Here is a 26937-nt window from a genome sequence, read left to right on the forward strand (position 1 = left end):
ATTTCCTAAATTTATTACTCATATTCATAAATTAATTTTTAAAATCCTTATTTTTGTTAAAAAAAAAGAAATTTGGACCATCTCTCCTAACCAAATTATTTTTGGTTCATTATTTTTAATTTCTTAGACCTTCTTTAATGCTCACACTTGGATTCTTCCCTCGGTAACAAAGCAGGAGGTAAGACCTGAATAGGCTAAAGACGAAAGAGCTTCATTAACTTCAAACACCAAATTACTCCATGACTTCGGCATTGTATGGTTTAGCAATGATTTTTAATTATTACGGATAACCAGAAGCCTAATTTATAATTACCTTTATTTCAGTGTTTCTATAAAGAATAGTGAGGGAGGGACTGTGCATTACTGTGGATGCTGGAAGTCTGTAGCTGCTTATTTAAAAGTATGTTTTTCAGCATACAGATCTTCCTACACAAAGACAAGGTCCTATTTTGGGGGGAAAGCATTAGGATAAGACTGCCATCTAGTGGCTCCATTTTTAAAAATGGCTTCACTGAGCTAACAATGGAATGAGTTGATCTGGACTGTTAAAACCATTTTTTTCCTGGTAGTTTTTTTAAAATGACTTCATTATTACCTGAATGACAAATTCATGTCTGAGTATGCACTGTGAATTTTCATTTGCTTTACCCTGCCCCAAAGACTATGTCTTCATCAACAAGTTCAAGGAAAAAAAATATTCTTTACCTCTTACATTGTTATTTCTGTGTAACTAGGGACATATGAATGAGATAAGTGTACATTCAGGAGGTGGAATGGAATCTTTTAGATGGTGATCCTGCGAATAAGTATGGGGACTTATGAGGAGGGGCAATTGAGCCCAAGATTTGGTTTTAGTTTGGGGTGGGGGAAGGAGGAAGCAAGTTCAACAAAAGCAAAATGGTAAACTGAGATTGACAGTTGGGTAGAAACAGGTGCTCCAGTGGGAATTTTGAATGGAAAAAGACTGGATCACCTAGACACACCTAGAGCCCTCTTTGCTTGTCACCATGTTTATTCAAACCCATTGGGAAGTGGGTATGGTTACAAGAGAATGGAGCCGATATCAGGATGTCTATTTTTCTTTAAATTATTTATTTCTTTAAATTATTTATAATTCCTAATTTTTAATATAACTTTAATATTTATTTAATTTAATATACTTTAACAATTTAACATAAATATATACTCATAATTCCTTATAATACTCAATATAAATTACTCATAATTCCTGGGTTTTACAAAAAACTATGTTAATATGAATATATTACATATTAAGTATAAAAATTTAAATTAGACAACTATATAATAAATATAAATTTTATTATAAGTGTATAATTATATTGTATTAATATAAATAACTGATGATGTATGCATATTTGTAATTACAAACAGTAGACCCACAATGGAAGGAGTCAATGAAGAGGCTAGTGGCACATGAACTGTTTAGAATTTCAACCCTAAAACACTAGATAGGGTTTTGCCACTCCCCCAGAGACTCAGCCAAAATAATGTGAGAATTCTATGGTTTTAATTTTATTAATAAGCAAAAGATACCATATGACTTAGGACCAGTTATCCTAGGCTATGCAAGAGTTACGAGTAAAAAGACTTAGGTTGTGCCAGCAGGCTTGGTAAAAGCAAAATGCTTTCTTTAGAAACGAGTAGCCTCAGGCTGGGTTAATTTCCTCACTGTTTCTTTGCTTCAGAAACTGATTTGTCCCTGGTGAGGAACTTGCTTTGTAAAGGAGAGCAATACTTTTGGGGCTGGCTAAGAGACAATTTGGAGAAAATCCCAGATTCCAGAAGTGGGGTTCATGAGAAACACTCCTTACTTTCTTTTTTAAACCTATAAACACTGCCAGATAGTTCCACTTGATGTTTTATCATTTAGATCTTAAGTGGTTTGGTTTTTGCCCCCAATTACAAGCCCCAGAAAGCTGCATTTGCCCAAGAACTTCCCTCCCCAATAGAATGAAAGCTCTTTGAGAGCAAAGACTATTCTATTACTGTCTCTGTATCCCCAGGGACTTGCTGGTTGAAATCAAGACTGGACCTGTGATTTCACTGGCATTGAAATTTAAAAAAAAAACCTACCAATTAAATTAAAGTTAAAATTAAAAATTAAATTAAATTAAAAAACCTTTCCTACCAATTCAGTCACCTCCTGGAGCATGGAGAGATGAGGTGATTTGCCCACAGTTTCACAGCAGTATGTGTCAGAAGTATGTTTCCTTGCTCTGAGACTGGCACTCTATCTACCACTTCCATGCTGATTTTCCTGTTTGTTAAATTTAATTGAATGCCACGTAAAATAAGGAAAATCCATCTTATGCACAACCTCTCCTTAGCTGGTAGAGCTTCACACACACCTAGGCATATTTTCTGAAACTGACTCCTCTCTCCAGGGTTCCAGACTCTAAAACTACAGAAGTACATCTTTGCACGCACAAACCAAGATTTTCTCAATCTTATCGCTGTGAAGGACCTGAGAAAACATTAAGTTAATCAAGAAGAAGCATTTAAGTAACTATTATGTGCCGATCCCTCTGATAGGGATGGGAGATGTAAAAACAAAAGTGAAAGTCCCTGTCCTGAGAGACAATGCATGCCTACATAGGTATATAGAAAATACAAGATAATTTCGAGGGAAAGTCACTAGCAGCTGGCAGATCAGAAAAGGGTTCATGTAGGAAGTGGTAATTGAACTTATCCTTGAAGGAAACAAAAGATTCTAAGAGACAGAAGTGAGGAGCTAATGTTATGGGATACAGCCAGATCTAAGGTCCTGGAGATGGAGTGCCATGTATAAGAAAAAGTAAAAAGGCCATTTCAATTAGGCTACAGTGTACCTGAAGGATAGTAATCTATAATAAGGCTGAAAAGGCAGGCTGAAGAAAGACTGTGAAGGGCTTTAAAATGACAAGCAGAAGAGATAATAGTTGATCCTAGAAGTAATAGGGAGTCATCAAAGTTTATTCAGTATAGAAATAAGGAAAATCACTTTGACAGTTTTATGAGGAACAGATTGAGAAAGAAGAGACCGTATATGTAAGTAAATTAACTGGAAGGCTATTATAATAGTCCAGGGGAGAGGTGAGGAGGGCATGAACTAGGGTGACTGGTATGTGAGTAGAAAGAAGGGGACATTGACAAAACATATTGTAGAGGGATTTGGTAACTGGTTGAAAATTTAGAATGATTGAGAGTGAGAAGTTCAGGATGATGCCAAAGTTGCAAAGCTGGGTGAGTGGAAAGTTGGCAGCACCTTTATGAGAAATAATCAAGTTTGGAACTGGGGTCATTTGGAGGAAGGGAAGGAGATAGTTCTGGTTTTGGACATGTTGAGTTTGACATCCAGTTTAACTAGGCTGTTAGTGATGCAAGACTAGAGACTGGGGATGGAAATTATCTGCTTTTGTCCCCTTATTTTACATATGAGGAAACTGAGGCTCAGATAGTTTGACATAACCTGCCCAAAGTCACACAATGAGTTAGTGGCAGAGTTAGAACTATAGCCTAGGCCTCCTGAATCTTAGTTTGCTATTTTTTTCCCCACTCCATTACATTTCATTTCTGTTCCATGTTTTCCTGATAAGGGTCCTTTATTTGTATTTTTTCCCCTTATAATCTAGATCTGCCCTCCAAAGCATATGCCTGTGGATCCAGGATAGTGTATTATCTAGAACATAATTCAACATCACTGCTAGATCATGGCTGAAAGATGAGAATTATTATAAATATCACTTGGAAGAATGTGGGATGTCATTCAAAAGGGCTCTCCTATCTAACCCAATAATGCCCATTCTGCAAAGCTCACTTCAAATAACTTTTTCTAACTTTGGGCAAGTAATTTAACCTCCCAGGGCCTCAGTTTCTTTATTTAGAAAATAAGAAGAACTGGATTAGATGGTTTCTTGAGGTTCTATCAGCTCTAAATTTGTGATTCGTGGAGATACAGAGGTCACTGATTTCTTAGACTGCCTTGGGGGTGCAATAAGGACATATTTACTCACTGGGAATCCTGGAAGTTGTCATCTTCACAGTCCTAGAAGAGACTGGATCTATTGTGACCTTTGAGGTGGGACTTCTGGCAGCAAGGAACGAATTTCTGCCATGGTTATGAAGACTACAACTCCCAGGATTCCCAGTGAGTTTTCAGACCCATACCCTACCCACAAGGTAGTTGGAGACTCAGTTAAATAAAACCAGTCTGAGCCTGTCCAAACACCATGTCGCTTCTCCTCAATAACCCTTTTCCAAGGACTATAGCACGTATCCATCACTCCCTCTGAACTCTAGTAACATTCATCGTCTGTACACACACATTTACCCTTATTGCCAAGTCTAATATTTTTCATTAATTGTTTCAATGTGTTAATTCTATTGCCCTCATAATAATGGAAGTTCTTTGAGACAATAAACATACATTATATTTCTTTCACCTCCCTCATAACACCACTTAAAGTAATGGATATAAAGCAGGTTCTTATTAGATACTTCATGACCAATTGGAGTTTTGAAATAAGTTCATACTATGTCCAAGGAAGTAGGCTAGTAGTTGTAGCTACAAAGTCAAAATGAAACAGTCCTTCCCATCAAGGAGCTAACATGCCCTCATGGAGCTCCCATGCCACTGGGCCAATCAAGGTAGGAAAAAAGATCATTGAAAAACAAAAAGAAATTTAAGGGCAGAAAGAGTGAAAAATTGCACAAAAATTGGACTCACCCTCAGCCACATCATCATCCACGGTAAGCTTAAGGCTTTTTCCTCTCCTCACCACCCGTACGGTGTGCCATTCATTGTCGTTGAGTTTCTGTCCAGCATAAAGGGTCTCGGGTCCTTTGCCTGAGGATAGTGGTAATTACCAAAGTTAGTACCAATTTTATAAATAAGTGGTCTTCAAAACAGAATAATCAAAGCCACACTGGTGTATAAGGCTCATTAGCACTTGGGAAACTAATTTCATTCCAAAAATATTAAAGCTAATACTGATTATGCCTATCTACCTTTTACCTCTCAGGAAACCCAAAGTGGCAAAGAGCCAAGGTCTATCTTTGCTTATAGAAGCCATCATTCTTAACCCAATGAGAGAGTATCTCAGTGGCAGGGCAGTTATAAGGAAATGTGCTAAATGCAAACAATTAAGGAGTGAGACCTCCCTGGGAATAAGATTCAGCTTTAACTAGATTTCTCAAATTATAAAGGAGGATATCCAATTCCCTCAGGGACCAAGGAATTTATCCAAGGTAGCTATGGATCATTCCCATCCTTAAAGTATTACACACCAGTTTGGCTTTGCCTGGAGGGGGTAAGGGGGAATTCATCTTTTATACCAAAAATAAAAAAAAATACAAAACTTTAGCATAAACTTGTATATTCTGATTTTTTTCATTAACAGAAAGTTCCCATAAAATTTCCCAAATAGGGACTTATTAGTATCCCACTTAATGCCATATAGAAAAGTTGTTTTTTGTTTGTTTTTAACTACCCTTGTCTACAATGCTCCTGAAGAGACTGTGAGTGGCCTCAAATGCATCCTATTCTTCTCCATCTTCAGAAAGATTTCACAAGCTACAAATTTAAAATAATTTCCACTTCAACAATTAAAACAAGTTAAGAAGCATTGGGTGCTTCCTCTTTCAAACAGACTGTGCTGGGGACACAGAGACAAAAATGGTATATCCCCTGTTCTCAAGGTGCTTACATTCTACTTGGAATATAAAACATATACTCAGATTAATAAATATAAAATAATTTTAGGGAGGGGAGAACACCAACAAATGTAGAGAATCAGGAAAGGACTCCCAAAGGAGGTGGCACCTGAGACCATCCTTCCAAAATAATAGTCATTTCACATCAAGAAAACGAAGATCAGGTCAATAAACCTGTAAAGCAATGTGTCTCCAGTCAACTCTATGGCTTTCAAGTTCCAGAATTACTTACTTGTTAGTGCTAGGCTTGGGGTAGGGAACTGTGGTCTTTAGTAATCAAAGTTGTTAAAAAAGATTTTTATTGCTAACATTTAGAGTTATTGAGATCTGAGAGTGGCAATAGAAACATTTCAGGGAAGAAGAGTATAAAGAATAAAGACGTGCTCCTTCAGGGATCATTTGGAAAAAAAAATAAACTGATTGCCACTTTAGAACTAAGGAACCAGTGCAAAGAATATTGTAAGCAACCAAAGATCCAGAAGAAGAATGTTAAGATTTTTTTGATAGTATTTAGAAGAGTTGTATCTTGAAGAAAGGTGTTGAATAAATACATGGTTTTGGATAGTGAAAGTAGCTACTGACCTATGGATTTCACCATCCCTGGATATTGCTTGGAAAAGATTTTAGAAAATTCTGGGGTACAATGAGACCCTATAGGTTTCAAGCATCTGAAACTTTTCAGATGAGCATTCCTCAAATGTCGATTCATAACTACATCGTATAGTGTAATTCTTCATGTTTTCAACCATCACTGATATGGGTCAAGAAATCATAGATCCTCAGAATTGTAAGGGATGTCAGAGGTCATCCTTGCCATTAGTTTAAAACCTGAATAAGAGTTCTGTCCCCCTCAGCACACCCAACAAGCAGTTATCCATCATCCACTTGAATTTTTGTCTGTCTTTGTGAAAACCTTATGTAGACTTACATGTTGTTCAGCCACCTTTTCCTTAAGGCTGCAGTGTTGAATAAAAGGATGAAATGCATCTACAATCAGTATGAAAAGTAAAGATAATTGGTCTTATAATGTTTTCATTTGCACAATTTTATTTCTGCACAGCCCTTATTTGTGAATGGAACAGCAGTTGAGAATAATGAAAATTTTTCACTTGAAAACTAAGCAAAATTTTTAAATGGAAAAAATTTAGCAAATTACAGATCAAATTGAGCAGTTACATGGCTCAGCAGGTAGAGCGCCAGGCCTCAGGTTAGGTAGGCTCATCTTTGTGAGTTCAAACCTGGCCTTAGACACTGACTAGCTGTGTGACCCTGGGAAAGTCATTCAACCCTGTTTGCCTCAGTTTCTTCATCTGGGAAAATGAGCTGGAGAAGGAAATGGCAAATCACTACAGTATTTTGCAAAAAAGGAAAAGAAAAAGAAAAAACAAATGGGGTCACAAAGAGTCAGACATGACTGAAAAATGACTGAACAACAGAGCTCACATTGAGGGTCTTTAAAACAGCTTTCCCCCTCTCCTTAAAATGTAGATTTTCTGAATGAAAATAAGCCCTCCAAAATGCTTACAAAATAGTCTTCTATGCTAAGTGAGATATTAAACCCCAAAACAGATCTCCTAGGAATTAGGTGAAGTTGTTTAGGAATGGAAACCAGACCTATGATTTCACTGGTAACACTGGTAACTTATTTTTACCACTGTAGGTCGGCACCTTCTCCACAACTTATTCTTAGCTGGCTTGGAGCAGCAGTGTCAAACTCAACTGTCCATGGCCGCTTGCTCCCAAACGCAGGTCAGAAGCAGATTAAAATATAATTCAGAAATGTTCAACAAAATAAATAAAATAAAACCTAGATAATATTAATTTGTGGTTTTCTAAGTCATTATGTGACCTGTAGGGATCCGTTTCTATTTTAATTTGACATTGACTGTGCTAGAGAATTGAAAAGTTATGTAACTTGCCCAGGGTCATAGAGCTGCTATGGACCAGAGGTGGGAGACCTTAGACCTAAGCCTTCCTGCCTTCAAGGCCACCTCTCTACCCCCGTGTCATACTGACTCTACTTAAAGCAGAACAAATGAAACACAAATGAAGGGTATGTATAAAGTATATACAAAGTAACTAATAGTTCTCAGAAAACATTTGAATAATCAGTACATAATAAAACCCTTTATGTTTAATATAACTGTCTCTTTGTGTTTATGTGTGTGTATACATTTGTTTGTTTGCATTTATTGATCTACTCAATTTAGAGATTTTACAAGTGGATGTTCCCTGCATGGTAATTGATTTGTTCCTGCTGGTAATTCTTTTCTCATACGGAAGGCACAGTCAGATATCACAGTTACCTTTGCAGCCACTAAATGGGCTGTCACTAGTAGACTGGGGCCAGCCTCAGGTGGATATTATGCTGCAGAAGCAGAAGATCTTTAAAGATGCAAGTCAGCTTTAGCCTTCATATGTGGGCATGTGTACGTGGGTGGGAGAGGTACCTTCAATTCTTCCACTAAATGTCTCAATAATAAAGAAGCAAAGAGAAATATGGATAACATAGGCTGGGCCAGAAAAAATACTGGGAAAATTTATTTGAGCATTTTCTGTAATGTGGCACCTTTTTTTTTGGTGGGGGGCAATTGTTTTTGTACATTACTTAATCTTTATAAGTAGAGACAACATTAGAAATAAAATAACCAGAAGAAAAACCCTGGGATACAGAATTATGCTATTGTTACATCAATGTGATATTATTCACATAGATATTCAAATAAATTTTACTAATCTTTGGACGCTGGGCAAGTTTGTTATTTGTAATGCTACTGATGGTTTGTGGATATTTTTGTCTTCATAGTGATGCATAAATTCACATTTCATTCAGACGGATGTAGGGATCAGGTTCAATGCCAAATAGCTTATACAAATGTCAAATATTTGTTTTGGCGAGACTAAAACACTAACTGATGTGTGTGTGTGTGTGTGTGTGTGTGTGTGTGTGTGTGTGTGGTCCCAAAATATTAGTGCAGTTTTAAGCTTCAGTATTGAAAATGCACTAAATGAAAATGCACTAAAATTTTTGGGGAGAGTAAGAGAAAGAGAGAGAGAGAGAGAGAGAGAGAGAGAGAGAGAGAGAGAGAGAGAGAGAGAGAGAGACAGAGAGAGACAGAGACACAGAGACAGAGACAGAGACAGACAGAGAGAGACAGAGAGAGAGAGAGAGACAGAGAGAGACAGAGAGAGAGACAGAGAGAGAGACAGAGAGAGAGACAGAGAGAGAGACAGAGAGAGAGAGAGAGACAGAGAGAGAGAGACAGAGAGAGAGACAGAGAGAAGACAGAGAGAGAGAGAGACAGAGAGAGAGAGAGACAGAGAGAGAGAGACAGAGAGAGAGAGAGACAGAGAGAGAGAGCGAGCATTATAGTTATATACTGCCCTCAAATACATTTCAAGCTCTGCTTACCATTTTTTATACTGACTCAGTCTGTCCTCACATTTTTTAAAAGAATATATATTTTCTGAAAAAAATATGATTTTTCATATTACCTCCTTGGCTAGAGATCTTCAGAGAAGGATTTATATTGTATATTATTAGTAAACTATGGAGCTATACATCTTCATAGGATCATCATGGGATCATAGATTTTGAGCTGTAAAAAATCACATGGGCTGTAGAGTCTAATCTTTTTTTTTTATAGATGAGGAACTTACAATCAAAAGAGTTTAAGTGACCTTCTCCGGGTCATACAACTAATGAATATCTAAAGTAGTTGTCTTGACTCCAAGTCTAACACCCTATCCACGATAGCCTCTTCAATTACTATCACAGGAAAAGAAGAAAATGTGTTTCCTAAGGATGTTTTTTTTTTTAAATAAACTATATGTCTCCAGAAACAGTGGGTAAAGAACAATGACTCTGGCCAGAGCAAATACAAAGTCAACTAGCCCCAATGGAAAAATTTTAAAGGACATTCTCATAAAAAAAGAAAATGATGATGAATAATGTCTTGATTCCCTCTGATTTGAGATTATCCAAAATGAAATAATGGTTGGTCACTTTTAGAATGATGGCACTACCAAAAAGTTTAAAGAAAATTACCAGCAATTGAAGAACCCTATTCAGGACCAAGAGAAATTGGTTTGAAATCGATAGGTCATCTGCTCCTGACAGCCAATGAGAAATGCTGGATATAGTACAAGAAGCCTGAAGTTTTAGCATGAACCCATCTGAATACAGATCTAGAAACTTCTGAGGAGTGTCAAATATGATCCCAGTGAAAATGCATCAGAAAAGAATAAAAAAAAAGTCTCCTTGTATGTGATATTTGTTACCTAGGCCTCAAAAGATCTACATGTCAATATTTTTTATATTTATTTCTCTGTGTTAATGTATAAATTTATTAATTTATTTTTGGACAGGATCTATAATTTCATTGATAGAGAAAACAAATAACGAGGAAATATTTCCAACAAATGCAGTTGGTGACTGCTCTATAACTTACGCTTTTAAGAGTTTTCTGGGATACTGTTGGGTTAAGTGAGTTGCCCAGGATTATACAGTGAATACGTGTAAGAGGCAGGGTGGCTTCTATCCAGGTCTTCCTGGCCTTCTCTCTACTAACCTATAGTGCCTCGCATGCAAGCCTACACATGTCTACTTGGATAGTTTAATGGAGGACTGGCCGAGAGCCTCATTCTCAGAGCATGCACAGCAGACCATGTCTAAGGCCAAACCATTTGGGGACGTTTGGTGAATCTGCTTATAGAAGTATGTGATGAAGTGTAAAAGAAGAGTCCTATTCTCTAATTCAGAGCAGGAGCAGGTATTCTACGATTGTTTCCAGATGCTGAACTGGAAATGAGTCCTACAAAAGGCAGTAAACGGCAAAAATGCAATCTCTCTTTCCTGGTAGTGAATGAAGCAGTATTTGATGTAAGTCTCTAGGTGGAAGGAAGATGAAAAGGGAAAGCAATGTGCAATTAAATGACTACTGTGTGGAGATTTCAAGTAGCACCCCTCCTTGTATCTGTTAAAATCTTGGTAACAAATATTGATAAAAATTTGTTTCCCCTGAAATTACCTTCATCATCCTAGCTTAATCCAAATCCAAAATTTACTTGATTCATCTCAACCTTGTTCATCTGGTAGTAATTCTCTTTTTATGAGCAAAAGAAGCAAAGGAGCAGAGAAAGATGACACTATCACCCCAAAGACTCTAGAATCTTCTAGCAAGAGTCATGACATAGGATGCTAGTAGAACAGAACTCCTCTAAGCCTTGGGGTACTTCTTGAACAGAACATCCTCTTCTCTTTCCATAGAGCAAATGACTTTACTTTAGCAAATCCCTTTAGCCATCTTTCTTACAGCATAAAGAGCTTTTTAAAAAATTCTCTAGGGAAGGGTTAGGGACTGAGAAGCACAGTCTTGTGGGGATAAATAAAAATAACTAGATTTTTTCTGATCATTGCATCATTACACTTTGGCCAGTAAATTTTCCTTAGAGTCCAGCACTAAGAATTATATCAGAACAAGAATCCAAGCCCTCTTCAAACACAAGGCTTTTTTGGTCATCTTCCATCTATTTCAAGTTTTGACAAAGAAAGAATACCTAAAAATGCAGTTTAAAATTTTTTTTCATAATTGATTGACAATGTTTTCATTTCTTCCCTCCTCCATGATGGTTTTCTTTTCAAGTTTTCATTTTTAACCTGTCAAGCATTTTCCTTGGACCAGGCCACTCCCATTAAAGAAGTGTATTGTCCCTTCTAGGAGCATTGTAACCAATAAAATGACAGACAACCCAAGAAATACAGAGGTATGTCCATTTGTTTCCATGACCAAGCTAAACCTACTACACCCACATAGTTTTGCTCATATACAGGAAATAGAAAATCCCTTCCATTTACCACCAACTGGCTGTCTGAACGGGAAATGAGTGACTTTTAGTAAGTTTTTTTTTTTGGATGCTGGTACCATGCCCCTTTCCCTACGACTTACCTGAAGTCCCTTTCATTACTCATGTAAGAAAGGGAAGGTGATGATAATGGGCTCCTCAGGAAAAGTGTTTCTAATGAATTAAATACCAAATATGCATGATCAAGAAATTCCTCCTTGCAAGGGAAAGTTTCCCATTTTTAGTTCACCATTTTTAGAAAGGTGATAGAATACAGAGTAAATATATGCAGTTGCTCACTGGGTTCTTTAGAGAATGCTATTGAGATTAAAAAAAAAAAAACACTTACCTGAATATGTTTCACCATCTTGGACCATAGAGGCTCAGATGTACCAAGACATGTTTCACTTATATCAGGGGTTCTTAACCTTTTTGATGTCATTGATTCAGGACATCTTTTCAGAATGTTTTGTTGCTTACATTCATAATAGAATTTGAGTTAGACGTTAGTAAAATTAAAAAGATATTTCCCCCCCCATCCAAGTTCTCAGACCACCTGAAATCTATCCACAGATCCATTAGAGGTCCCAGGACCCAAGGTTAAGAACCCCTTATCTACATCAATACACTCTTTTCCCCCTCACTATTCCCAGTTAGGAAGTAAAGGTAGGCGGTAAATAAGAGAAAGAAAGGTTATGGAACTAAAGAAGAATTGGGATGGTACTAGAAGTGGTTGGAGACATCAAATTTTCTATTTAAAATCATATTCAGTCATGCTTTTCCACACCTGGCAGTCCTATTAGCAAAGCAAAGACTTTGTTTTTCTAAAACAACCACTTTCACTGGAATATTAATAAAGAACTCGCTAATTTCCCTACCAGTTTCTATAAAACTTCTAAAAATGCATAACCTAATTCCAAGTCGGGTTCTGAACTTCCAGAGAAGAAGGGCCCCATTCACAGCAATGTATGTGAGACAAAAATAACTTAAAGTGACACTATAACTAAGAAACAGCTCTGTTATACTTCAGGGAGGCATACTTCCCAGCTATTCAGCATGCTTTAGGTGTCTAAGGATACACCACCTGGAGAATGAACAAAAGAACTGCAGACAATCCAAGTGGAGAAGACAAAGCAGTATGTTTTATCTCTAAAAGCACCACAGATAATGACTTCTTCTAAGTAGTCAAATAAACTAATGAGTCTAATGGCCTACCAGTTATGCCTGTACCTTCTTGTTTTTCATATTTCTTTCTTTTTCTTTCACAGTCCTTATGGATACCCACGGAGAGCATTCCACGGATGCTATTGTTGTCATTAGTCAACTAGCATTTATTAAATACCTTCTAGCTGCCAGGCACTGTGGCAAAGATTGGGGATACAAAGAAAGGAAACGAAAGTCAGGCACTCACAGTCTAATGGAGGAGATAATATGTGAATAACTATGTACAAGAACAACATTTATACATGATAAATACGAGGTAATCACAGAGAAAAGAAACTAGGATTAAGGAGGCCTAGGAAAGACTTCTTGCAGAAGGTTGGATTTTTGCTGAAATTTGAAAGAAGGCAGGGAATCGAGGAGGCAGAAAATTCAAGGCATGAGGGATGGTCAGTGGAAACATTAGGGGTCAGGAGATGATGTGCTCTGTGAGAAGCACAGCAAGGCACTTAGGGTTATTGGATCCCAGAGTACATGGAGGGAAATAAGGTGTAACAGGAATGGAAAGGTCAAAAAGGGGCCAGATTATGAAGTGCTTTGAAAGCCAAACAAGATTTTATTGGAAACATCATAGACAACCAACGTGGGATCCTTTCATTTCACTCCTCTCTACCTTAAATATATGCATACAAACTTATATAGGGAGTCACTTAACCAGGTGGTCTATTTCTAATAAGCTTGGGTATTTTCTGTTTGGGCCATGGCTGCTAGTTCTGGCTACCCCAAAGAGCTGAAAAGAGATTCAAAGCTCACTGCAGGCTTCCTTCACAAAGCATAGAGTTAATGAGTACCTTGGATCTACCACTGTTCTCTGATGATAAATACAGTGGGGTTTGTTATTATTTGTTTTTTTCTGTCCTTTCTCTCTTTCTCTCTCTTCCTTCTTCTCCTCCCTCCCTCCCTCCCTCCTTCCTTCCTTCCTTCCTTCCTTTCTTCTCTCCTTCCTTTCTTTCTTACTTACTGGGATAGTATGGACTATATCATGCTTCAGTCAGACTCATCAGGGTATTTCTTAGAACAAGGGGCACCCCTAAACCTAGATAACATGGGTAGCACTGTCATTGTTACCGAAAATATGGTAATGGGCAAAGTCAAATGAATTTCATGAACTTTCTCTGGGTTGTTGGGATGAGACATCAATTCTGAAATAAAAAATTTGGGGGCAGGCCTCTCTTAAGGAGCCATACTACAAATGGTTCTTGAGGCAGTTAAGTGGGTATGGCAGAACAAGATGTGGAGTTGGAGTCAGGAAGATCTGAGTTCAAATCTTCTCTTATGTGGCCCTGGGCCAGTTACTTAACTACTCTTAGCCTCTTTTTCCTCATCTGTAAAATGAGAATGGTAATAACACTTAACCTCTCAGGGTTTTTGTGAGGCTCAAATGGGATAATATATGTAAAGTTTAATAGCCTTAAAGTGCTATATAATTGTTAGCTATTACTATCAAGGAAGAGGAATATTCTCTCCCCCAATAACTGTTAAGCTATTGCAATCAATCTATTATTCAACAAGCATTTAGTAAACACCTGTTGTGTACCAGGTACTGTATAAGTACTAGTACCTATCTATGCATCATTTTACCAGACTGCTCATAATCAAATAAACATTTATTAAGCACCTGTTATGTGCTTTGCAAAAAGAGGCAAAAGACAATCTCTGCCCTGAAACAACTTAAAATATACTGGGGGAAACAAATGAAAACAAACACATATAAAGCAACTTATATCCAGGATAAATAAGAAATAATTAAGAGAGGGACAGCACTAGAATTAAGAAGGATTGGGGAAAGCTTCCTGTAAAAGGGTGGGATTTGAGTTCCCAGTGGTAAGTCATGACTCCAGAGGAGCACAGATTTAGAGCTGAAAGGGACATAAGGGCCATGAAGTTTAAGTCTCTTGTTTTAAGGATAAGGATTAGAGAGATGCAGGGGTGGAGAACCTGTAGCCTCATTGTGAAGTCTGAATTCAGTTGAAGGGCTGTACTTGAGGACCTAGAGGGCCACATGTGGCATCGAGGCCGCAAGTTCCCCACCCCTGGATTAAGGGAATTGTCTAAGGTCACCCAGGCAGTAAGAGCCATAGCTAGAAATGGAAATCAGGAACTTCAAGTCTAAGTGAAACACTTTTCCACTGAACCACACATCTCCTTCCTCTCAACAGAAAGGGTGAAGAACGAGGTGGAGTCAAGAAGACCTGAGTTCAAATCCTGCCTCAGATATGATTTGTACGGCCCTGATCATTCACTTAATTCACTTAACTTCTCTGTGCCTCAGTTTCCTGATCTATAAAATGGGGATGATAATAGCACTTAACTCTTATGTTGAAGATGTAATGAAAGGAAGGGAAAAGGTATAAGGATGTATTTTGTCAATACTGTGTGCCAGGCACCATGCTAAGAACTTTACAGATTGGATCCTCACAACATCCTATTGCAAGGTAGGTGCTATTATTATCCTCATCTTATAGTTGAGGAAACTTAGGCCAATAAAGGTTAAGTGACTTGCCCTGGGTCACCCAGCTAGTAAGTGTCTATTTGATTTGAGCTTAGGTCTCCTGACTTGAATCCCAACTGTACCAATACATGAAGTATTCTATAAACCTTAAATTGTCACATAAATGTTAGTTATTATTACCATGGAATTATTTTGCTTAAATATGCTTTCTTAGAAAGGAAGATTCTATGAGGATTAGGTGTGAGTGGGATGGGGTGTTGCTGAGATGTGATAGATCTTTAAAAAGTATTAATAAATAATCATTTTAAGGGGCAAAGTAAAGGTGTTTTTTTAAAAAAAAACTTTTCTCTCCCATTTTACAAAGCATTTTAAAAATATAATTTCTTCACAACAATCCTGTTAGAGATGGAGGGCAAGTTTCATTATCCTACATTTATAACTGAAGAAGCTGCGTCTCAGAGCGATAAGGTCATAGTCACATATCTTACAAGTGTTAACAACCACTTTTTTTATACTTTGCAAAATATTAGGATCTTTCAGTGATAAACATTGAATTCCACCAACTCTAGTAGCACCTATATTAGTCAGAATGATCGGATGATGGAGATTCTATTTAATTATTTTTATTTTGTTTTAGTTGAGAGAGGTATGGCTTAGGGATAGGAAGTCTCGTTTCATGAATATATGCATAATCAAATAATTTTCCTCCACATCATAATCTCCATAACCAATAAAGCAGCTAGGATTGCTAGAGTGTAGCCCTGGGTAAGTCACTAACCTCTCTTAGGTTCAGCTTCCTTATCTGTAAGATGAGGCTAATAATAGCACCTATCTCCTCGGGTTCTTGTAAGGATGAAATGGGATTTTAAAAAAGCACTCTGAGGCACAGTTGACAGAGTACCAGGCCTACAGTCAGAAAGACCTGAGTTCAAATCTGGACTCAGACACTAGCCATATGAACCTGGGCAAGTCACTTAAACCTGTTTCCCTCAGTTTCCTCAACAGTAAAATGAGCTGGAGAAGGAAATTGCAAATCACTCCAGTATGCTTGCCAAGAAAATCCCAAATGGGGTCATGAAGAGTCAAACATGACTGAAAACAACTGAACAAAAAAGCATTTTGCAACCTTAAAGCATTATATAATCACTCTCACAATTAAGGAATCCTTTTGAATCATAGCAAGAGATGTTTAACATAAAAATAAAAAGTTCCCAACTGGGAATCTTGTCTGAAATTGGCACAATGCTTTGCATATCCCTTTCTGGAGATAGAGCTTTAAGAAAAGGGTCAACATTGATCTATCTTGGGTTACCTAGGTAGTCCTAAGTGAGGGCAAAAAGAGTAGAATAATCACTGAAGTTCTCTCCACTAACCCCAGGTTTCTAAGAAATGACTATATTCTTCCATGAAGGGGGTCATCTTTCAGAACTGAAGTGATACTTAAAAAAAACCCTAAAACTAAGGTTTAAAAAGTTCTAAGAAGAAGAGCCAAGGGAAAATAGCACTGTTAGCTGCATCCTTCTGTTTACGCTATGTGGGGCATTTCTCCCTGCACAGAATACTAAATCTGAGATAAGGATGAGAAAGGATAGCATGTGCAGCTGCTCTCCCTGGGATGATAATTACAAGGCCCATCAGCTTGTTGTGCTTCCTAGTATAAGCTGATCACCCACCGGGGTCAGAAGACAGTTCCCCGCATTGGATAATCCTGCACACTTCTGTGGATTCGATTATCCTCTTAACATCTGGCTTGCGCTATTGGTGGAGCCAAGAGAATGGATTAGCTGAAACATTGCTCCCTTCTAGTCCTTACTGGCCTAGATGACAATCCTTCTCTTTCCTGAAATATCATACATTTGTACATTTGAAAATGTAAACTCTTCACTGCCCTCATCTCATTGTAAATACGTTTGCCAATATGGTTGATCTGACTCATCTTGCTTTGATGCTTTAAGGTGGCAAGACGATACAGAGGACAGAGTGGAGGGCATGGAGTCAGGAAGACCTGAATATACACTTATTAGCTATGACCTTGGGTAAGTCCCTTAACCTCTATCTGCCACCATTTCCTCATCTGTAAAATGGGGATAATCATAGCACCTATCTCCTAGGGTTGTTGTGAGGATCAAATGAGATAATATTTTCAAAGTACTCAGTTCAGTGCCAGGCATATATCAGATGTTTAGTAAAGGTTGTTGCCTTCCTTCCTTCTTTCCTTTCCAAGATTTTTGACTTATCAATATGGACATTGTCTCAACCATTGCTGATCACAACCTCACCATACCTTCTCATCCTATGATATTCCTGTTCTTGGTTTTCTAAATGCATTGTCATGAACAAATATCTTGTATGAGGGAAGAAGTACTGCCTCTAGAGTCAGAATACCTCAGTTCAAGTCCCACCTCTGGGGATTACTACCTCAGTGACGTTGGGCAACTCATTTAGTCTCCCTGGGTCTTGGTTTCCTCAAATGTAAAATGAGGGGTTAGACTAAATGTCCTCTGGGAAACTTTCCACTTCTACATCTACAAGCCTATGAAAGAAGTAGATATTGATTGCCCTGGAGGAGGGTTTAAATTCAAGGAAGCATGACCAGAATGCCAAAAAATGTCTGATTTCCACTTCTAATCTCCATGTTTGCCCTTTGATGGTACTTGGATGTAGCAATCTCATTTACCTCTAACCTGTTGAATTACAATGCTGCTGATCTTTATGCCTCATTCATTATTTCTGGACTATCACACAGAAGAAATTTTTTTTTCTCCCATGGAATTGATGAAATCTCCATAATGTGCCTAGACCCAATAACCCAAAGACCAACATCCCTTCCCCACATTCAAGCTTTCCCCTATTCATACTCAACCTCAATCCTATATGTCTGGTATGCTATCAGGGGCCAATGATCTACACATATAAATTATTTGAGATTTACCCACTCAAATTAAAAGGCAGTATAAATTAGAGAGTGTTTCTTTGTTTCAGCCAGATGGAGTAAACATTTGAAAACTTTTAAAATTAATAGGCAGTATGAAATTAAACTTTTCCATCTCTTTCAAGTCCTAACCCAACTACTTTTACCTCTAAATGTTAGCAGATAAACGTACTTCCTATTTTAATTAAATGATAATAGACATCTGGTGTGAGCTCCTTTTACTTGACTGCTTTCCACCTTGAACATGTACATATACATATACATTTCTGGAGGAGCTAGTGTAATCAAATAAGCAGCTTGAAGGGGTCCTATAATTTATCCAGCTTAATCTCATAAGCAATACATTCATATCTTCCACAATATCACTGACAAATAGTTACCCAGACAGTGATTGGAACACCTCTGGTGATGAAAAACTCATTACCCAAGAAGCAGCCCACTTTTAAACAGCTCTAAAGTGATTGATAGCTCTTCCCTAATGAATAGAAATCTACCCTCCTCTAGCTTCCATTCATTGTTTCTGGTTTTATGCTTTAGAGCTACCCAAAAAAGATCTCATATCTCTTTCACGTGACATGTAACAACCTGAAGGTAGCTATCATGTATGTACTCTTCCCAGAGATTTCAGTTCCTTTAATCAAGAGATCTTTTTTCAAAGCATCTTAGCTAGGTGCTCTATGATACTACTTCCTCACTAGCCTACTACAGAGACACTCCAAAGTAGTAACTCACAGAGAAAATATAAGACAATGCACGGAGCATTGGATTTCTAATTTCAAGCCTTGGGTTTGAATGCTAGCTATGCTCCTTTCTGTTTAAGTGGCCTTAGACAAAGACAATTTCCTTCTGTGAGCCTCAGCTTACTCATTTATAAAATGACATGATTTAACTAGATATATTCGTGCCTTCCAATTCCAAACACCAGGAAACCTTTAAAGTATATTCAAAGTCTTAAATTTTCTAACTCCTTCCCCCTGCTAATCCCACCTCCCCAATGAAATATTCAGGAATTACTCCATACTATATTATCCTTTCCAAATTCTGTCTTCTCCATCCTCAACTCTTCTCTCTTCCTCTTTTCAGGTTCTTCCCCATGCTTCAAACCTGTCTTTCCCCATATCCTCCTTCCTTACTTCAAATGCTTTGTAGTAATCCAGTTATCACTAGTGAGATTCTCTTCTCCCACTTTGGTCATTAAGGGATCAATAGAGTGAGTCTATTCCTCCTTCCTAAAATTATATCTATTGTCACACTTCCAATCTATCATTATTTTGTGTTTATTCCTTCACTCACCCTTTAGCTAGGTCACCATACAGCTCAAAAAATTCAGTTCAGTTCCACAAGTATTTATTGCCTGCTGACTACCTACAAAGTAATGTGGTAGGCTGTGGGGATACACAGCCAAAAGAAAAAGTAGTCCCTACATTTAACAAAATGACAAATCACTCCAGTATCTTTGCTGAGAAAACCCTATGGACAATATAGTCCATGGGATCACAAAGAGTCAGACGTACCTAAACAACTGAACAACACAACAAATACAAGTATTTAAGGAAGTTACATCCCAATATGTCAATCCACGCCCCAGTACGGTACATTTCCCACAGTGTTGAGTCTAGGGCTCCCTAATACAATCCTTCTCTCAAGCTAAGGCTCTTTTCTTTATGTCCCACAGAGGAGCACTTGTCTGAGTCCACGGCCATACCTTTCTTACTGAACTGAGGGGACATGATGGCATAATAGATTTGACCCAAGACTTCACTAATTTTAGCGGCATCTAGGCAGTGGAATGGATAGAGCACTAGACCTGGCACCAGGAAGACTGAAGTTCAAATCCAGCCTCAGATACATATTAGCTATGGGACTATTAAGTAAGTCACTGCCCTCTGTTTGCTAGTTTCCTCATCTGTAAAATGGGGATAATAATAGTACCTACCTGTCAGAGTTGTCGTGAGGACCAAATGAGATAATAATTTTAAAGCACATAGCACAGTGCCTGGCACATGGTAAGCACTACGTAAATGTTAGTTATTATTATTATTCCAGCATTGAGGTTTTGAACATGAGAATCTTTTATAAATTGATTTCCCCAATTTGGGGAAGAGAGGGAAGTGAGACAGCCCCTTAATATTCTCTGCACCGTGCCTCCTGTTCTGATACTGATGGCATATTTTGCCCCCTCTTCCTGCCATTGTTTTCTTTCTTTGAATTTTGATACTCTGAAATTCTAATATTGAACCCATCTAGCTTTCTGTGTTATGATTACTTAAATAGGGATTCAGACCCTGCTCCCCTTCCTTAGAGAGACCGACCCTCCCCAACTCTGGTGACTTTTATCATCTCTGACCCATCTTTTCCCATGAATTCCACCCACCACCACCAAATAAGACAGCATTCAAATCTGCAATCTCAGAAGAGTAAGCTCAGCCAGTAAATTAAAATACTGTCCTTGGGCCGAATTTGAGACACAGCTCGTCTTCATGCAGCAATCATTTTTTGATATGACTCGTTTCAAGACTCTGAAACATAGATCACAGAAACACTCAGGAGAAACACATGTAACATTGTACCAGCCATCACTGTTTCTGGTCACCTCCCAACCGAGGTACACCCAGAAAGAGATAAAGGGGAAATACTCAGGAGCCCTCGGCAGTTGTAACCACACCACTATGATGTTCCCTTGAGTCTACCTTGAACTCCACGCTCCCTCACAGAGCTGTCTCTGAAATTCATTATGTAGAGGCCAGGTGCAGGTGAGTCCCTTGTTGCTGTTCTCTAGCTCTTCCCAAGTTTAAATGATGTGCCAGTGTCAGGCAGAAAGATACAGAATTCATCACTAGCTCTTTACCCATCTGCATTTCTGCAGCTAAGCTAGCAGGAAGATGATGCTGAGGAAGTCATGAGACCATAGGATCATGGATTTAAAGCTGAGAGGGACATTAGAGGTTATCTATTCCAACCCTTTTATTTTCACAATAAGGAAACTCTAGCCCAGAGACTTTAAATAATATTCTCAGGGTCACATAGATAGGAAGTGATAGATCTGGGATTCAAATTCAGGGTTCTATGACCTTAAGTTCAGTGTCTTTTTTTTTTCTGCTGTACCATGGTGTCTCATCTGATGTTAGTCAAAATGTGCATTGAAATACAACATAAGGAGTGCCTAAAACTTGAGTTTGAATCTCAGCTCTACTACTCACTATCTGTGTGACCTTGGAAGAGTCACAAAATCTTTCCTTCTCTGTAAAATGAGAGATGTTAGATTCAATAACCTCTAAGATTCCTTTCATTGCTTTCTAGATGTATGATCCTATTTTCCTGCCTCCTGGTACCTCTTCTCAGTGCCTATCCACAGAAGGCCCTCAATGCATGTTGGTTTTTTTTCTTCAATGACAAGGATGTAAAGAGATTTATAAGTGCATAAAATGAACATAAAAGACCATTGACTGAATTTAATGTAATGGTGCCTTGATATGTAGCCTTCATCCACCAAACTTCCTTAGATACTAGGTATCCTTGAATTTGTGGTGGTAATAATAAAAGATGACACTTATATAGTGACTTAACATTTGCAAAGTACTTTATAACATTACTTTAGCTAATTCTCTCAAAGCCCTGTGAGGGAGGTGTGACATATGTATGCTATTATTAGCAGCTAGTTGGCACAATGTATGAAGCATTGGACTTAGAGTCAGGAAGACCAAGTTCAAATCTTATTAGACACTTTGTAGAGGTATGACCAAGGACAAGTCACTTAATCTCTTTCAGTCTCAGTTTTCCTCATCTGTAAAATGGAGATGATAGTAGCACCTCATATACCACAATTTGTCCAGTCCATTCCCCAATTGATGGGCATCCTTCAATTTCCAATTCTTTGCCACTTCACCTCAAAAAGAGCTGCTATAAATATTTCTGCACATGTATGTCTTTTTCTTTTTTCATGTAGGTCCTTTCCTTTTCTACAGGCAGATTTTGAACCCAAGTCTTCCTGACTCTGGGACCTATTTTCAATTCACAATACCAAAATGTGACCTTATCTGGCCCAAACATCATACAGACTAGATATGAATAGGCTTCAATAAAGCCACTGTCAGGAAATAAAAAACAAACAAAAATTTCAAGCCTCAATGTAAAAGGGGCAAGAGACAAGAGTTGAAAAAGTCAATGGAGGAAACGAGGATTAGAATATTTTACTTAAGGCTAAATTTAACAAGGAAAGAAATGTGTAGTCTCTGCATTCCCAGAGCTCCTATTTTGTCTGATCCACTGAAAGTTATTCGAACAAATAGTTCAGATGGGACTCGGAATATCACCTGGACCTCTGATTTCATCATTGTTGGGAACTTGCAGGTAAGCAAATTCTCTCCACCAATGCATGTTGCCATTTTGTCTGCAACTTATAGCATTAGAGAATTGCCTGGAGTATAGAGAGGTGAAGTTACTTATCCAGAGTCACAAAGCCCATAGGTTTAAGAAGTAGGCTAGAATCCAGGTCTTCTTGGTTATGAGTCCAGATTTCTATCCCCTACCAGGGTGGGGAAACTGCAGCCTTGAGGCCACATGTGGCCTTCTAGGTCCTTGGGTACAGCCTTTTGACTGAGTCCAAGTTATACAGAACAAATACTTTTATCATGGGGATTTGTTCTGTGAAGTTTGGATTCAGTCAAAGGGCTACCCTTGAAGACCGAGAGGGCCAGATATGGCCTCAAGGCTGCTGGTTCCTCCCTACTCTATGCCATGCTGCCTCTCATTTTTTGCTAGAAGAAGGATTTTTATAAAGCATGTGTATAGGGAGGTCATGTGGTCTAGAGGAAAGGGCACTGGACTGAAGATCACGAGAAACCAACATCTGAATCCTACCTTCTGAATTTCAGTTTCCTAATTTGTAAAATGAATATAAGTAACAGTTGTAATGTAGTGCTTGCTTCATGAGATTCTTGCAAGACTCCACTGAAGATAATGTATGTGAAACATAACTCTCCCCCCCAAAAAAAAAGTTTTAAAAAATATTCTTTTTTTCTACCAAAACTATGATTTCATTTATAGAAGGAGCTCCTAAGGAAGAAATTCTCCCTGCTGATTCATATCATCACTTGTTCTGAAATCTATAGATGTAGGTGCCAAGAGGTTAAGTGACATGCTTAGGGTCACAGTCAGCAAGTATCAGAGATGGGAACTGGACTCAGGTCTTCTTAACTCTAAGGCCAGTTCTCTCTCCTCTGTGCCATGCTTCTTCTCATATAAATGTAAAAATCTACTATTGGAAATCGATGATTTCATATTAAAGTTTCTCTAGAAGCCAGGGTCATACAGAAAAAGCTGATTTTACAACTTGTCAGGTGGGCCGACAGGATCAAAGACAGCACATCGAGTCCACTTCCCAGAATTATTACACAACTATGCCACCCTTCAGCACAGCCAGCATGCCACCTAGAAACAGACCCTGGCACACCATACATTAAATGAGAGGAGAAACAGTTTGAGCTACAGGGCATGTTCTAAGTAATAAAAGTCATCTCTATTTGGAGACTTAACTCCATAACAGCTGAGATTTATTTTAAATACTTTGCAATTCATATCATGGGCATTCCAATAGCAAAGATTAAAGATAATTGCATCTTCTCTGACACCAGCTGGAATAATCTTTACATCATCAGTTTCATGCTTCAGGACACTGGAGAAGGAATAGTCCTTTGAACAATCAGGCACTGCTGGAATGTTGCTAAGGGAATTTACCTTGGAGATAAACAAGTCTATTGTCGGGTCATTTCTATTCCAGGCAAGAGATCTTTGGAGGAATCCCAGAAAGCTCTTTCCTAAAGGAGACATTTTTCAGATCATGAGCTTCAGGATTTTTTAAGTAGATTATGTGTTTCTATAACAGTTAGCTCAACCCCAGGGCAGTGTGTGAAGTCAGTGTCATTTATGCTGCCATAGCATTTGGAAGATGTCTCAAAGGTTACAGATAGGAGGATATAATTTTCTCTTCTTTCTCCTATATATTTCTATGACTATTTTCTGCTTTCCCCTGTTGCTTTTATCTGACTCCAGACTACCTTCCTAGTCAATTCACACTACTAGCCTTCACTCACCCTACATTTATTCAAAATTGGCCTATTTGCTCTTCCCTGAACCTAGCATTCCCTCTCCCATCTTTTTGCACAGGTTATCCATGCTGTGAATGCACACTTTCTGTCTTCCCCTTCCCCCCACCCTCCACTTCTGAGTATCCTTACCTTCTTTTAATGCTCAATTCAGTTATCGCCTACTCTGTGAAACCTTTCCTGATCCCTCTGGTTATGACTGTTTTCTCACTCTTCAAATTTGCTTGAATCTCCTTATTTGTTTGCAATGGCATCTCCCAGAAAAATCTGTTTTTCTGTTTTGTCTAGCACATAGCAAGTCCTTGATAAGTACACAGTGGATTTTCTAATTTTTCTCCCAACGTACATTCACTCAACCAGAGGTTCACTGTGGTTTTTGACTGCTAAGTGTCCTAGTGCATTGAATACTCTCTGGCACTATCTTCTGTATCGCTGTTTCCACCTCTCCTCCTTGTCTTTTGCACCTCTGTCCCTTCCCTCCAACTCTCCTCTGTTCCACTGCTACCACTGTAACTCTGTTGGACTATCCTCTCTAATACTCCCACACTCATTGATCTGCAATTCTTTTTGCCCAAGGGGAAAATATATTCTAGTTACGATTCAAGGCATCAAATTACAAGGCAGAATACAACAGGATTATCATCTCTTTCATTAGTATTAGTGAATTTTTGGTGAGAGATGTAGGGAAGAAATATATAATTGGAAGGCTAGGGAATGGGCCAGTGATTTCATTGATATATAGAAATTCTTGTTGGAGAAAATCCTTCTATTGAGGTAGGTCGGTAGCTTCTCTACAACTGTGAGTCTAGAGAGTTACCCAGAGCACTGAAGAGTTAAGTGACATGCCCAGAATCACATAGCCAGCATGTGTCAGAGGCGACATTTGAACTCAGGTCTTCCTGGTTCCAAGGCCAGAGCTATCCATTACACCAGTTATCTCTTCCACATTGAGAGGATTAGGGGAGCCTCCTTCCCCCATGATCTTGAAAATCCACACAAAAATTTTTGGCCCTGCCTGTGTATCAGAGAAGTCTGAATTTTTTTCTTTTTCTCTTACAGTACGTTATTGTAAAATTTGGGTTAAGTATTTGGTTATAGCCTATATTATACCGTACAATGCATATACTTTATGCATTTCTGAGTTTCTAAACTTTTTCTATCTTGTTTCCTGGCCTTCACGTGTCACCTATGGCTACCACAAAACTCCCCCAAAATTCCAATTTAATTTCTTATGCCAACCTGTGACATATATAAAAACTGAGATGGGGAAAATCACAGTGTGCAAAAGATAACTCTATACTGTTTATCATGAAAGCAATGTAATTGGAAAAACAATAACAACAAAAAACACAACCCCTTGTAATTAGAATAACCAGTTTGGATCCAAAAACATGAGTAGAAAAGTTGACCTCTCTCTGTTCTTTGCAGGAGTAGAAGACTTTGGAAGTGTTTTTCATAGCCTGTTATAGGCAGCTGATGTGTTAGGTCATTTTGCTAATTTTTGTTATAAGGAATGCTTTTCTGGATTGTGAGTAGAAAGAGGGATATATTCAGAAATGGATGTGAGGTGAAAGTAAACTTACCAATAAAAATAAGGTTTATATTTTTAAAGACACGAAAGGAAGAAAGGGCTAATAGACCGATGAATTTTCTTTCAAATACTTAAACATAGATCTCTTTAAAGTATATGGTCAGGTCATTGCATTGTGGAATAAAAATTTTCATACACGAGCCTATTTTTACCAACAGTTTTCTCTCTCCTATGTTCATCAGTAAAACCCCAAACAAGTGATAAATAATGTAGAAGTGTGATCACAGAGGTCACACGTCTAGAGAAATTCTGCCATTTCCCCGGTGAACAATATCTTGAGTTTTATTATAGTCTTCCACCAGAAACCATTAAAACCCTGTTGTTGCCTCAAAGACGCAGCGGATACCACAAGTTGAGGAGACATCTGTTGCACTTTGAGAAACACAGATGGACAGAGGTGGAAGGAAATGTTTCATACACACTGACTTTCTCTTCTTTGAACAAGACCCTTCTGTCCCCACATCCAAGAATCTGTTGCACACTGGGGTGTGTCTTGCAGCAAAAGTCATCGTGGAGAGGGTTTCAAAGGTTACCGTTCTGCCTTTGGTGGCTCATTCTCTGGATAAAAGAGGATGGCACTTAAAAACCTCTTGTAACTCAGATTTAAAAGCCACTGCTCCTCTTAATAAATCACAGGATTTATGAAGACGTAGGGGCTGCAAAGTACTACAGAGTACTAGTACTGAAAAGGAATCTGCTTTCTAAGATCCCTGACAAGCAGTCACTCAGCCTTCACTTGAAGACACATACTGTGTTTTGGGGGCATGAAGGGAATGGGAAAGTAGAGGCAGTGGGCCTCCAGAGGTACTTCTGGATCAAAGGAGATAATATTTTTTAAAAGCACTTAGCATAGAGCATGGTACATAGTAGGTGTTATATAAATGTTTATTCTCTTCCCCTTCTGGATGGCACTAAATATTAAGAAAATTGTGTTTTGTTTTGGCTTTTTTATTTTGGTTCCCCCCCTTACATCAAACCTAAATCTGTCCCTCTATAATTTCTACCCATTGCTCCTTTTAATTTCCTCTATGGTCAATTAGAACCTTCTTTCACCAGATACTCCTTCAAATACTTGCAGGCA

General features: G+C 38.2%; 1 protein-coding gene across 5 annotated transcripts in view; it reads right to left on the reverse strand.

The window, feature by feature from the left end:
- Positions 1 to 26937, reverse strand: part of NRXN3 (neurexin 3) — a 2091311-nt gene that overhangs the window by 1085939 nt on the left and 978435 nt on the right. For all 5 annotated transcript variants that reach the window (XR_013485433.1, XM_078151451.1, XM_078151449.1 and 2 more), the window contains exon 11: positions 4727 to 4846. Coding sequence is in view for 4 of the 5 variants with exons in the window: in XM_078151451.1 (XP_078007577.1) it covers positions 4727 to 4846 (120 nt within the window). In the remaining variant the exon portion in view is untranslated. The remainder of the gene's footprint in view (positions 1 to 4726; positions 4847 to 26937) is intronic.

Source organism: Phascolarctos cinereus, unplaced genomic scaffold (genome assembly GCF_003287225.1).
Source record: "Phascolarctos cinereus isolate Bilbo 61053 unplaced genomic scaffold, phaCin_HiC Scaffold_3;HRSCAF=262, whole genome shotgun sequence".
NCBI classification, from domain to species: domain Eukaryota; kingdom Metazoa; phylum Chordata; class Mammalia; order Diprotodontia; family Phascolarctidae; genus Phascolarctos; species Phascolarctos cinereus.